Genomic DNA, 14,223 nt, shown 5'->3' with positions numbered 1-14,223 from the left:
TATAATAAGTACTTATTAATTATTAACATTGGCCTGGTACAAGTTTTTTTTATGTTCTGAATGATTTAGACACGTGCACCAAAAATATAAATAAATGCAGTTATGACAGTTCAAATATGTATGTGTAAAATAAAAATAAAATAATTACATTTATACCCGCAAAGCTCGAAAAAAACTTTATAGACTTACTATTTCACACAATCTCACCTTTATAAATTGAATAGTTTTCTATACGCAAAATCTATGCCGTTAGAACTGATCCTTATGTGAAAATGCATGAAATATCATTGGCGCCTGTTGTTATGTAAAAGCAAATAATAATTGTTGGTAAATTAGTAATCGACTTCAGAAGTACTTCATTTACGTAATGAAATCTTTATAATTTTTTTTTTGTTTTGCAGTGATGTCGAAACGTTGCATTTTTTATAGTTTTGTATTTTTAAACTGCGAAGGGTAATTTTATCGAGATTATACGAAACCAAAAAAGAGCCAAACGTTTTGACGGATTTTACCATAATATGATGTTTCGTTGCATACGTCCAAATTATTGTAGGATTAACATAGAGTATATTTTTAGTATTTGGGGATTTTTTAACCGACTTCCCAAAGAAGAGAGGTTATCCATTCGTCGTGTCTACACAGAATCATTCATCCCAGAATCTGATGCTTCCAAGCGACACTACCCGATGCTGAAAAAACACGGGGTGTGTTTTTTTTTTCAAAATGAACTCGTTCTATTTCCGGGTAGGGAAGAGGCTTTTTGAAAAATCTGATGACGCAGTTTTAGTTTTTATCAAAATCGGCCTCACAACTCCTTTCAGCATTTTTCGCTAATACTTATAATTAGGAATTTTATATTTCTTGTCTTTTTTTAATTTTCTCTAGTTTACGTTTTTAATATAGGTAATACAAGTGAATCCGTTGGCATCTCCCAGTATCGAGTTACCTACAGCCTCATTAGCTTATCTCCGCCAACGTTCGGACTCCGTTACCCATTTTGCGTAAAGTTATTTTTATAGAACATTTAGATAAGAACTCAATTCTTGGTATCACGGCAGTACCGATAGAGTTACAATCTGGAATGGTATATAAACTGAATTACTTTTATTCTTTGTTACAGCCCTTTTTACCTTTTTTATTTCCTTCAAAAGTTACCGGATACCATGGGACAATGGGTTGTGTGGGATTTTACCCACTAACCCCCAAGGGCGCCGACCTTAGTCATAACCTAGTGGTTGAAACTCGGTCTAGTGGTTGAAATTAAACGGTCCGAGGTTCAAATCCGATAGGTTCAAACATTCGAAATGAGCTCTGATTTTTCAAAGTTATCGTTATCAATTGCTCTAACGGCGAAGGAAAACATGTGAAGTAAACCACTTGAGAGATTTTTTAAATCTCTACCAATTTGCACTTGGCACAGCCCGGTGGACTATGATCTAAACCTCTCTCACTCTGAGAGGAGAAACGCGGAAAAGTTATGATATGAAGACGATCATCATTTTGCCACTAGCGATCACCGATACTCCTGGCATGATGGATGCATTTATAGATCCGTTGAGATCTACAGAAGCTGTGGGGATATGCATTTTAGCTTCCTTATCCAAAACCCAGAAGCAATAGATACACGTCAGCACCACACTGAGGGTACATTTACATTTTATAAGCAAACAGGCGTTTCGTTTTCTGGTGCTCGTAAATTGAGGACAATTTATGTGGTGTCGCGCCGCAGAATAATGATCGCACTCGGAACACTATTAACATGGACATTAAGGGTAACATTTTGTTTTTTGTTGTTTTCTTTTGTTTTTTTTTTTTTGTTTTAAATATTTTTGATGATGATAATGTCGGTAGCGTCAGTGACTGTTGTCGCAATATTATATGAGATATTGAAAATAAAATATTTAATACTAGTTTTTGCCCGCTGCTTCGCCCGCGTTTAAAAGGAAATTATATGACATACTAACATACATATAACTAAAAATTCGTACCTTCATTGGAATGACAGTGGAGCCATCTGGCGAAAATTGGTCGTACCAACTCTGAAACCTACGTGGGCTCATGAACAACAACTTTACTAAAGATCATCACTTGATCAAATGCATAGTTTACGATTCGATCCTGACTAATATCGATTAAAATAATCGATAATTTGGTCCAAAAGATCGATTCTCCGATTAATCGATCCTAGCTCGTCATCCCTAGTTCCCGTGGGATTACCGGGATAAAAACTATCCTATATCCTTTCTCGAGTCTCAGACTATCTTTATACAAAATTTCATTAAAATCGGTTAAAATCGGTTTAGGCGTGACGAAGAGGCAGACAGACAGACAGACAGAGTTACTTTCAGATTTATAATATTATTATTAATTATTATATGACTAATATAATAATATTATTATCATATTATAATAAGTATATTTCTTTAAAATCGGTTCAGTGGTTTAGGCGTGAAGAAGAGACAGACAGACAGATAGACAGAGTTACTTTCGGATTTATAATATTAGTGAGGATGATTTAGTCGGAACGGAAAATCATAATCCAGTTTTGACAGCAGTACCATTTGCCATATCTAACATTGCTGCAAAGTGTCCAGGCGGAAATTATTGACTCCACTAATTGTTAAGTCCGTTGGCATAACATTGATAAAAAAGTCTAGATTGCCTCATAAGTACTTCGGCACAAATAAACATGCCTTTCAGAGGAAGAGGATGTAATGACCCTACTTATTTGAGTAGGGTCATTACATTATATATTACACGTGTCCGCAACGTATGAAAATGTAATTTAAATACGCGTTTACACATGCGTAATCGACAGGGTCATTGACCATAACATGATTAGAGGTCAACTTGCAGAACTTCGCAGGTACGATTTTAATGTGAAAAACAAATGAAAATCGAAATCAAATCTTGCCATCCAAAATACGATGTATTAACATTTAAGCGTCTTTGCAATACTTCCCCTCAAATCAATCCTGACGGATTTCCTTACGCAATTCCGAATCATTCCCATTGAGATTTGGGGTGAAGTTGCTGACAAAGCAAATCGCATTAGCGGGTCAGAATTCAAGTATAAACGTGTCTTGGGATAAGCTTGGGATTACAGTAAGTTCACTTCAGATATGCCACCATAGAAATAGAAAGGTAAACAAGTATAAGTGGTCTATCCAATAGAGATACGTGAGTGAGGTGCGTAAGCTATGGTTGTGTCGAATCTATTAATAGGATTGCTTTAATTTTTGTCTAGCTCTGGATTAGCTGTATTTTATATAGAAGAATGTTAGCTAAGGATTGGACCAACTGATGCAGGGTAAGGATTGTAATCGATGTAGCTATTTATATAATTTTATAGTACATTAGAAAGAGACGACGCTTCCTACATTTACAGCTCCATAGAAGAATTCCCTGTGCTGTACGTGCCAGAGACACACACTAAAATAAAGACATAAACACCCAAACCCAGGACAGAAATCCAAACTCATTATGTTGATGTGCCTGGCCGAGAATCGAACCTGGATCCACTGTGAGACGCGGGTCATTTCACTCATTAAGTTTAGCTTATGCATCTTGAACATCTCTGGTACATTGAAACATACATTGCTGGTTTTGGACATTTAGAAAATAACTTTAAGATATTTGCTTGCAATGAACAACAATAAAGTGATAGTCTTAAATTAATTAATTTAACGCAAATTAACAAAAGTAGCAATACAACTAATGTGAATCACAAGAATCATTAACTAACGAACCTGAATCGAACTATGAATAATCAGTATCAGTAAGTATCATGACCATAGTGTCATTTGATGCGTCATGTATTTAAGTTTATACTTAAATACTTGACGCCTTAAAGAAGTATTAATACTCGTTGATGTGTAGCGCATTTTTCAAAGATTACGGTTGAAACTCCAGCGTCAAAACTTTCGAAACGACAAACTTTCCAAAACAAGAACTTTCCAAAGGTTGCGGATTTTAAAAATTTAAAATCCTATCAGAACTTGGTCGCTTCATACTTTAACAACATTGATGTTATATATAGCGGAAGAGTCTTAGATAATGTATGAAAGACTGATTTGGCGAATTAATCATATTTTTAAATTTAAATGTGATAGAAACATGTGCACTCACAAAATTTCATTGACATCAGTTGAAGGGTTTCGAAGATTATCGTATACGAAAACAGTGCTAGAAGATTAAATACATTAATGTTAATGTCACTAAGATAAGAATAATAATGTACATATTATAATCAAAATTAAGTGTAAATGTAATATTTCACCTCGGTTCGGTTTGGGTCAACTGGCTTAAAATTAATTTACAAGATTTGACCTTAGATTCATACGAAGTAAACAATGCCAAGTGCAAGTCGAACTCATACATGGAGGGTTCCGTACCACCAAAATGTTCATATTTTTTTTAGTATTTGCTTTTATAGCTGCCACTAAAGTAAATAAATTGCAAGAAATTTAACTGTCTACCTATTACAGTTAAATAGATAAAGCGAAAAACGTCGAGAAATAGCGGTTTCTTGTATCCGGACCCCATTTATTTATAACTTCTTTTTTTATTTTTTATCATTTGTTGTTATAGCGGTCACCTTTATAATTATTCTGTAAAAAATGAAGTGTCTATCTATTACGTTTCAGGAGATAGAGTCCTGTGACAGACGGACAGACAGCGGAGTCTTAGTAATAGGATTCGGATTTTACCCTTTGTGTACGGAACCCTAAACGAATAAAAGCTTATAAAAGTATTTTTGGGTTGTAAATTGAGTTTTCTTCAGATATTTAGAGCAGTCTATTAGTATATTCAAAAACTAAGTAAGCAGAACTCAAGTAATAAACAATACAATGAAATTCGTTGAAACAGGAAAGTGGCAAATTATGCAACAAATAAACAAATGCCGACCGACCTGACTCAGATATGCTAATTTGCATCATTTGGCTATTCTTGGGACTGGCACAGTGATGAGAGGTGCGAGTTTAACAAAAGAAAAATCCTTATAAACATATTACTAATTGCAAAATCAGTTAAATATTCACACAAATGTAATCCTAGTGGTTTAAAATAAGCAGACCCTTATTGCTTTGACTCATTATTGTCTGTGTGCTCATTTTAATTTCACAATGAGAAGCAGTTCATCCATAGTCCACCACGCTGGCCAAGTACGAGAAAGAAACAGAAATAGTTAGAAGTATGAGAGATTGGTAAACTTCACACAAAAATGTGAGATGTGAGAACTTCGTGACAATTTCTTTTAAAAAGTCCTAAGCAATTATTTATTTTATTTCAAACACCAACAAGGATTTTTGCAATATTTCCTCTTTACCCTAAATGTGACCATTCCTTAACCTTATCTTTAGCTTTGTAAATATTTTAGTCTTAATACTTATTTATCTAACATCAAACGACAAAAAAATCCACTAATATTCCTATTTATTCCTCTAACCTTAAGATGTAGTAAAGGCTTACCTTCACCATACAATCATTTAATTGCAGCAACTTAACTTACTTTACCAGTTTTTAAGTAGCTTACAAATTAAGCATCTATCTGATATGAAACGTTTAAAGGTTCCACGAATATTATTCCGCGATATCGTTGTCCCCTGCCATACACCGTTAAGTAAAAGCGAACATTTCGTATAAATTTTCGCAAGTCCCCGAGCAAAATAATCGTATTCTCGCTTCATTTGGTCGCTTCCTTCGTGTAATTTGCTATCTCCGTGTAATCATGGCGCCTAGATTTTGTTCTGGTGTCGCCGGATTTTTATATAAGACTCTTAACTGTGAAGCATAGGTAAGAAGGTTGCTTGAGTGCGTTTTTGTGCTTTCATAGTGGATTTAACCCTAATTCTTTAGACATCATGGCAACATAATTAATTTATTAGTAATCCTTTGAAAAACTATTGTTATATTTTCAAATTTTCTTTGTGCATTTGAATAATGTCGTCCAAACTCCTGGTAGTCCAAACTTTGAGTGAGACTTTGCTCAGAAATGAGTTGATAATAATGATGATGATTCCTTCGAAAGACGTAAAAGGAAATCACGCGGTTTCTCGTATAACGACCAGCATTCTTGCCATGAATTTGAATAGAGTCAAATATCAAAGATAACAGAACATGAACAACGGAGCACTTCTATACATTATACATTCAAACAACCGTTTGAATCAGCAGTTGGTTACTTTGTCATACAAATTCGACAAAACTGCAGTCGTACTGTAGAATATTTGAGATGAAGCTCGGCTCTATTCAGCTCACGTACGCAAGGATGTCACCGAAGTGACGTTGAAATTTCATTTCTTTCACAATTCGCCATCTGCGTTTTGTATCGGAAAAATCGGTCCAATCCCGCATGTGTAACAAGAATTAAACTGAATTTTTTACTCTCATATATTATTACTTTTATCCTAAAAAAATCCGTATTGTCGCTTATTCTTAAAAATAAAATCTTTCAGACACTAAAGATTTGTATTTTCGACCTTTCGACATGGAGATTTCAGGGCTCACGTTATTCAAATCTCAAATGAAAAATTCTGAATTTTTAAATATATTTTTTAAATAATAATTTTATTAACATTGTAATTAGAAATTAATTATCAATTGCTTTGTGAAATCTACATACATGAGAGTTCTGTGAAAAAACATTATGAAATGAGTGTGAAGGCTACTAATCCGCACTTGGCCAGCATGGTGGATGGACTTAAGCCTTTCTCATTAAAGTAGAACCGAAGAAAACCCCAATAGTGGTAGGTACTTGAATAATGATGATGACAGGTACATATTATAAAGTCTGAGATAGATTTTTAATAACATTTTAAATAAAAATAAAACCACGTATTAGAACTTTCATATAATTTCGCAGGTCAGTAATGTCTATTAAGCCACTGTAGCTATTTTTATTTAGACATTATCGAGCATACATCTGAACTCTATCAGTTGATATAATCGTAAACAAGTTTTTTTAATAATATAGGAGAGGAAGAGCATGCAGTCCACCTCATGGTAAGTGGACATCTGTAATAAGCCCAAGATCGAATTAGATATTCCTACCTGAGTTCGGCAACAGATGCGCCACTACCCCTGAGGACTAAGCTCGCTCGGAACGCCTCGGAAAAGCATGTCTCCCTTACCACACCCTTCAAACCGGAACACAGCAGCGTTTAACACTGCTGTCATGAGGCCGAAATAGGTGTGGCGGTGGTGCTGCTGAGTCGAACCCCAAACCTACCTTTATTAAAAGTACCAGATTTATTAATTGCAATTGCAAATTATATTATTATATTGCAATAGTAAGTTAATTGTATCAGGCGTTACTTTGCGGAAATCCATGCTATTAAGTTAAAAATATACACCACCATACATATCACCTATATGTATAGTGGTGTATATTTTTGATATTTTTATCGGCATGCATCCTTTGAGGGTGGGAGGGTGGTACACACTAGAGGTGCGCGAAATATATCACTAAAGTGAAAAGAGGGATATATCTTTTGAACTCAGTGATATATATCACTCTTTTAGCTCAGTAGCTCACTTTAGCTCAGTAGCTCTGTAACGATATAAGCGACATTTTATATCGGTATTTCAGAGAATCAGATCAAAATGTTTTGACAACATTTTTGATTCCTATAATTAATACAAAACTGGCAAGAAATTATATATGAATTTCACAGCCAACACTATTTGTACATCCCTAATTTCATATTCTTAGCAAAGAAAAAGGATTTTAATTTAGTGTTTAATTACGTATTAATTATGCATTTGACTCAAATCAGACTCTCTCAGTCAGTCGCTCATTTGACTCATCACTCACTCGCGATCGAGTATAACACTGTTGAGTTGCGAATATAAAGATATAATTCAAAATCGTCGGAGTTGATGAGTGATTAGCTCTTTGGTGAAGATATATATCTTTTATATCACTCACTCGCGAGCTACTCAATTCTAGTACACACTGCATGGTTTAAAATATATACCATTATACATATTTGTAGAGGATTGTTGCGAAGTAGTTTTAATCTTAACTTAATTGCTAAGTAACTTAGTAAGATCATTGACACAATTATATCAGAATTACATAAGTATTTTTTTATTAAATTCTACAATTATGCCTTGACCTTAACTTTACTTGTTTTCGCCACATTTCTTTCAACAGTATTTAGACAAGTTCCTTTAAAAGTTTTGAAAATTACGAAGTATTAAGTAAAATGAAGTCCCGAAACTTCTTAATACAAGAAAGTTCTCAAAATGTACCTTTTTATTAAACAACTTTTAATGTATCTTGCGATAGAATTTCGTAAATATAGAATACAAGATCTCTATAAAATACGATTTTTTCACCTAAAATGTTTCGACAAATAAGGACGTATTTCTGGAAAAAGTTTCCGTATGGGGATGATAGTTCAACACCCTAATCAAATTTGGATTTATAGACTTTACCTTTGATTTTTTTAGATAAGTCTTAGTTATGTAACTTAAACATAAAACCAAGTAATATACAGGAACAATGCTTATATCATTCAACATTAACATTTATAACTGACATAACTATTATACTGTATTCCATAATTATAATTATTGTTTGCTATTCAAGATTGTATTTAAATTGATTAATATTAACTAACCTAGAACTTAAAAAAAAGTAACAAAAAAATACAAGCGACTTCTATGCCACTACAAAGTAAAAAATAATTCAAATAAATGTTGGCTTAGTACATAGTTCTGAAGTCGGCGCTCAATATATTTAGTTGGATAACGATGTAAACAGCGTGTCTAATATGAGCGCCGACTTTAGAAATATCTACTAAGCCAACATTTATTTGAATTGTGGCGCTCCGGTCTGAGCAGGGGTGATGTGGCGACCTCCCGCTACTCGACAAGAGATGGCGCCACGAGTATTCTGAATCACGCTATCGAAGTATTCTAAATATCCTGCATATATACAAGTTCCGAACTGAGATTGTCGGAGCACGGTCGCTCCCCGGGCACGATCACCTAGCCCGGCGGGAGATCTCCCTTTGCCAAAGTGGTGACCCCTGACAAAGAATACGCCCCTTCTGACCCTCATCGAAGGTGGCAACCTCGATCCCTGCATGGATTGCATCCTCACAGCACCAGTTCAGCTGCCCATCAGGTTCATCGCAGCGCACGAAGACACGCTTCCTGATCCTGATGCAGCTACTCTCCGGTACTTCACGGACGGCTGCATATATACAAGTTCCAAATTGAGACTGTCGGAGCACGGCCGATCCCCGGGCATGATCACCTACCCCGGCGGGAGATCTCCCTGTGCCAAAGAATTATTTTTTACTTTGTAGTGGCATAGAAGTCTGTTGTATTTTTTTGTTATTTTTTTTTTCACCCTTATTAGTGATGAAATACTACTATACTAACTAAAATTAATACAATATAATAAATATAAATCCCATATTAGCTTCCGTTGAAAATTATGTAACGTATTACGTTTTATAAATAAAATTAGTCTGAGGATTTTATAATTATCATGAATAACTAAATAAATTAATAATATTTTTTAATTACAGATACACAACCTTAACCCCGAACCGACAAAAACGAGTAAATACATCTTTAAGATGTCTGACCTAGATTGAAATCCTTGATTTGTATATAGGCGCTAGGACACCACAAGGTATGAACATAAATTAATATTCTATTTTATTACTTAATAGGCATTATTAAGTTTTGTTTACCTTGCTGGGTGGAATACAGCGATCTTTATATTTTAACTATAAAAACATGTTATACCTATATTCAAGCAAATAAAGATATTTGATCTGATTTAATTTGACTACTTGTATGGACTTTGTCGGTATGACTTATATACATTTGGACCCTTTCGTAGTCTTCAGGCGTTGCAACTTATTTTTAATCGACTTCAGGTAAAGTCTCAGACTCTTCAATCAAAACATCTAGTTTCATAACCACTAGGCTATCACTACTTTTCAAAAAAGGAGGAGATTTTCCAATTCGACTGTACATATGTTTTGTAATGAAAAATGTAATGCAAAAACAATTTACTTATTGATTTAGTCTTCCGAATGTAATCCGTCCGTGTCACGGAAACCCTTCGGTTTGAGTATAACAGTATGAAAGTTATAATACTTGTTAAGTTTACATTTATGGAATTCACGAGAGACGCCAAAGGGATTTGTCGAGGTAAAGTTATTTGCTTGGAATAACTTAGCAAAGTTTATTCCAGTGTCAAACGCCAATTTACCAACTTTCTCAGTTCCATGGGATCTATTTTAGTTAATACATGATGTATATTTATAGTTACTTCAGGAATAAAATTTATTACTTTATCGCATGTTAGAGAATTACTTCCTAACGTATTATAAACTCTCTTCGTCAGTTTTGTCCCTTAAAGCTCAAGGATAGTTGACATAATTTAGAAGAAAGATTATTTGTATAGAAATCTAGCGACGTTTTATAGTCAACTTATGTACGACATGTGTCCTAGTATATTAGTAACAATAATTTTAGTTCATGTCAGAAGAAAAAATATGAATACACAAAGCAGCGGCGCTGAAAAATCGGTTTTATAGACCAGGCCAAATTATATGATGGTATTATTACATGTTTGGGATATCAGCGCAATGTAGGTGAAACAACAGAGGTACTTATTGTTCTCCTGTACGTTATTAATATAAACAATGCGGCTGACCTAAAAAGTTATAAATAAAATCGTCAATCTGTTATTTTCGACTAATGTGAAGTTTTGTTATTTTTAAAGGAAACGTATACATTGAATACACGATACTTGTCTTTTGTTTATATGCAAGGCTGTGATTCAAAGAGTAAAAACATGACAGTGTTTAAATTAGCATAATTTTGTTTTAGACATGAATATTAATATAATGTGGACGGTTTCATTTATTATTCAATTATGCAGAATCTTTAGTACAAAAGACTGGGTATAAGAATCATGTTGCCAGACCGTTTTGCGAAGTTTAGAAATGATCAATCTTGTGATATGTGCTTTGATAACCGCAACAGATGCAGGAAGGATATTAGCAGTTTTTCCAACACCGTCCATAAGTCATCAAGTCGTCTTCCGTCCATTAACTGAAGAACTTGCAAAGCGCGGACATGAAGTGATAGTCATAACACCAGATCCAGCATTTACTGAAGAAAACTTACCAGCGAACCTTATAGAAATAGATGTGCATAACATCTCATATGAAGCATGGAGGAAAGAGTTCTTTAGGCTCAATATCGGTGATGGTAATTATTTGCTATCACAATCAAGTGTTGCGTTCAAATTGTTCGCTAAAGTGTTCGAGGCTCAAATGAAAGAAAAAGAAGTACAAAAAGTACTTGATACTGGTGGCCGGTTTGATTTATTGTTATTAGAAGCTTGTGTTAGGCCTACGTTAGCACTTTCTCATATTTTCAAATCACCCGTCATTCAAGTCAGTTCATTCGGACCAATGTTTGGCACGAACGAAATTGCTGGAGTTACTATACACCCCATCTTTTATCCCTCAGTAATCAGTCAGAGGATTTTTAATCTTACGATTTGGGAAAAAATTCGGGAGTTCTACTATTATTATAAAATCGAAAAATTGTATAAATCTTTCGAGCCCGAAGAGAATGAATTGATAAGAAAATTTTTTGGGCCCGAAATACCGCCTTTAAGTAAGTTATACGATAATATTGACATGTTCTTTTTAAATATTGATCCCATATGGGCAAATAATCAGCCGATACCGTCAAATATAGTTTACATTGGAGGAATACATCAAAAACCTGGAAAAGAGTTGCCAAAGGTAAGACGAATATGAATATTTTATTTATTTTCCTATCTTTAAACAATTAATTTAAAGGTTGTGGTTCGAATCTGGAGGCACCACCGCTACACTTAATTCTGCAGCAGCTATAAAAGCGGCGCTAAACGCCGTTGTATTACGGTTTGGAGAGTGTTGTAAAGTAGACACCACCCGAGGCCTTCCTACTTAATCCTCAGGGTAGCAACATCTGGTAGGACTGTAATGATTTATTTGAGGTTGATAAAAAATGCCCATGGGCGGCAGTATTTTACTATCCGCTGAACTGAATGCTCGTTTGCTACTTCTGTAAGTATTATTTAAATTAATATATTCATTTAAATATTATGTTGCTATATTTTAAATTCATAAAGCAGTGTTAGTGCCGTTTATCTTGCTGTCTCTCTATGATTCATCGTAGCAAAAGTTTGCATGAACAAACAGTTGAGATTGATGATGCAGATGGCTTGTGGTTAAACATTACAGGATCTCCAAACGTATTTAAACTCTTCAAAGTATGATGTGATATATGTGAGCTTTGGAACTAACGTGCACTCATCACAAGTACCATTACACATCGTTGAATCGATGGTCGAAACATTTGGTCAATTGAAATACAGCATATTGTGGAAATGGGACGATGATAAAATAAAAGTATCGGAAAATGTTAAAATTTATAAATGGCTCCCACAGATGGATTTGCTTCGTGAGTATGTTAGATATTTTAAAGTTATTTTTAAATTAGTTAATGCCTGACCGCTCGACCACGGACTCGGGTGACAGCGACTTTAGCTAGCTAACATATACGCCGTATCTAAAGTGTTTCTCTATAGGCTATTTGAGGCAAGATAGCGGAAAAAGAACGCACCCATGTATGGAAAATTCTCTCATTTATAAACAAAGGAACTATGAAGATTAATTTTATGATTGCACAACTGGATAATAATGTACTAACGTCAAAATTCGTAATATCCGCTTCAAAATAAGATTTAATAATATACTTACAAATATATTGGCAAACCTAGTCTTGCTATCACTGCTTTATTTTTTCATAAGACTGAAGAAGTAACGGCACATGTAGTGATGGACTGATGGTCACTACAACGGACTTCTGTAACCCACTTTATATATAATTATAAATCAGTCAGAATACAGAATATTGCAGTTTTAGACTATCTTATCCATTGCGTCTCCATGGAACATTATTAGTGAAATACATTTTACAGGTCATCCAAAAGTCAAGTTATTTATAACGCAAGGAGGACTACAATCGACACAAGAAGCTATTTTAGCAGGGGTACCGCTGATCGGGGTACCCAGCCTTGGGGATCAATGGCATAATACCGAGAAGTATGTGTATCACAAAATTGGATTGAAACTTGCAATGAATTCGCTAACAGCGAAATCTTTCAAGGAAGCGATATTAACTATAATTGAAGATGAAAGGTATGTTCTATTGGGATTATTAAATAATGAATCGAGTAGTTTAAAATAAATTTTAACCCAATCACAATAGCATAAGCACTACTTATACTATCATTTACGTGTGGACTATGCGTATAAAAGACGTCAAAAAAAAGAAGTTTTGATACATTTACGTATTTTTGTAGCTACCGCAATAATATTGTCAAATTACGAAATATAATACACGACCAGCCCCAAACCCCATTGGAGCGCGCCATCTGGTGGATGGAGCACGTGCTGCGGCACGGCGGAGCGAAGCATCTACGTGCTTCGGCAGCGAACAAGTCCTGGGCAGAGTACTACGAACTTAAATTATTAGGGATACTATTAATGGGTTTCATATTAGCTTGTTTTATCGTAAGACATGTTTGGATTTACGTTCTAAAAATCTTGTCCTGGCGTATCAAGTTCAAGAACGCTTAATCAATTTTTAAATAAAAAAAAATACTTTATAAATAAAAACTATTTATTTTCCATGTCAATAAATTGTTAATAATAAGTACATTCTTTTTGTTTCATTAATTTTAATATGTCAAAATAACAATTATTCTTCGTGAAACACTTCCATCCTTGTGTTGTCAAATGTCTCATTGGGACAAATTAACCTTGTGTTTATTCTGTGTATAATCTAAACTTGTCCAATCTCTTATACAAATTTGGTGCTACCAGCCTTTGTTGTATAAGTTAAGTAACAAAAGAGCAGTTCTAGTAATATGTGACCATTTGAAAATTAGCAGAACTGCTATGATTCGACCGGGGATGTACTATCGCCAGACCTATTTGTACGATGAGGCAGTTTCTTCCTACAACTTCTTTACTAGAAGCAGGAGTGGCGGTGGTACCTTCACGGACGATCTATATTGGTTCTACCATGTTTCTTACGAGAATTATATTAATTTTTATTATCATTATCATAACGAATTTCCATCAAAAAGTCGTCAACTTGTTTATCGCCTGTTGGAGCAGGAAT

At 34.5% G+C, this 14,223-nt stretch overlaps 1 protein-coding gene across 2 annotated transcripts; it reads left to right on the top strand.

Annotated features, from left to right (window-relative positions):
* Positions 1-10,952: 10,952 nt before the first annotated feature.
* LOC140754996 (UDP-glucosyltransferase 2-like) lies at positions 10,953-14,217 on the top strand. 2 transcript variants are annotated; one of them, XM_073090158.1, is made up of 4 exons: positions 10,953-11,792; positions 12,276-12,495; positions 13,016-13,235; positions 13,400-14,217. In XM_073090158.1, the coding sequence occupies exons 1-4, from the start codon at positions 10,980-10,982 to the stop codon at positions 13,674-13,676; spliced, it is 1,530 nt and encodes a 509-aa protein (XP_072946259.1). In that variant the 5' UTR covers positions 10,953-10,979; the 3' UTR covers positions 13,677-14,217. The 2 variants fall into 2 exon arrangements, with proteins under 2 accessions (XP_072946259.1, XP_072946260.1); XM_073090159.1 differs by having other exon boundaries at positions 13,446-13,688.
* Positions 14,218-14,223: the final 6 nt, after the last annotated feature.

The sequence above is a fragment of the Epargyreus clarus genome, unplaced genomic scaffold (assembly GCF_041222505.1).
Source record: "Epargyreus clarus isolate Ecla_fem2 unplaced genomic scaffold, WU_Ecla_fem_2.2 ptg000032l, whole genome shotgun sequence".
Classification (NCBI taxonomy): domain Eukaryota; kingdom Metazoa; phylum Arthropoda; class Insecta; order Lepidoptera; family Hesperiidae; genus Epargyreus; species Epargyreus clarus.
This window is presented reverse-complemented; position numbering and strand designations above follow the sequence as displayed.

Bases quoted from the DNA above. Each gene is read 5' to 3' on its own strand.
- LOC140754996 (XM_073090158.1), top strand. From the start codon at position 10,980: ATGATCAATCTTGTGATATGTGCTTTGATAACCGCAACAGATGCAGGA. The intron at 11,793-12,275 runs GTAAGACGAATA...TAAACATTACAG, and splicing joins CTGGAAAAGAGTTGCCAAAG to GATCTCCAAACGTATTTAAA. The intron at 13,236-13,399 runs GTATGTTCTATT...GTATTTTTGTAG, and splicing joins ACTATAATTGAAGATGAAAG to CTACCGCAATAATATTGTCA.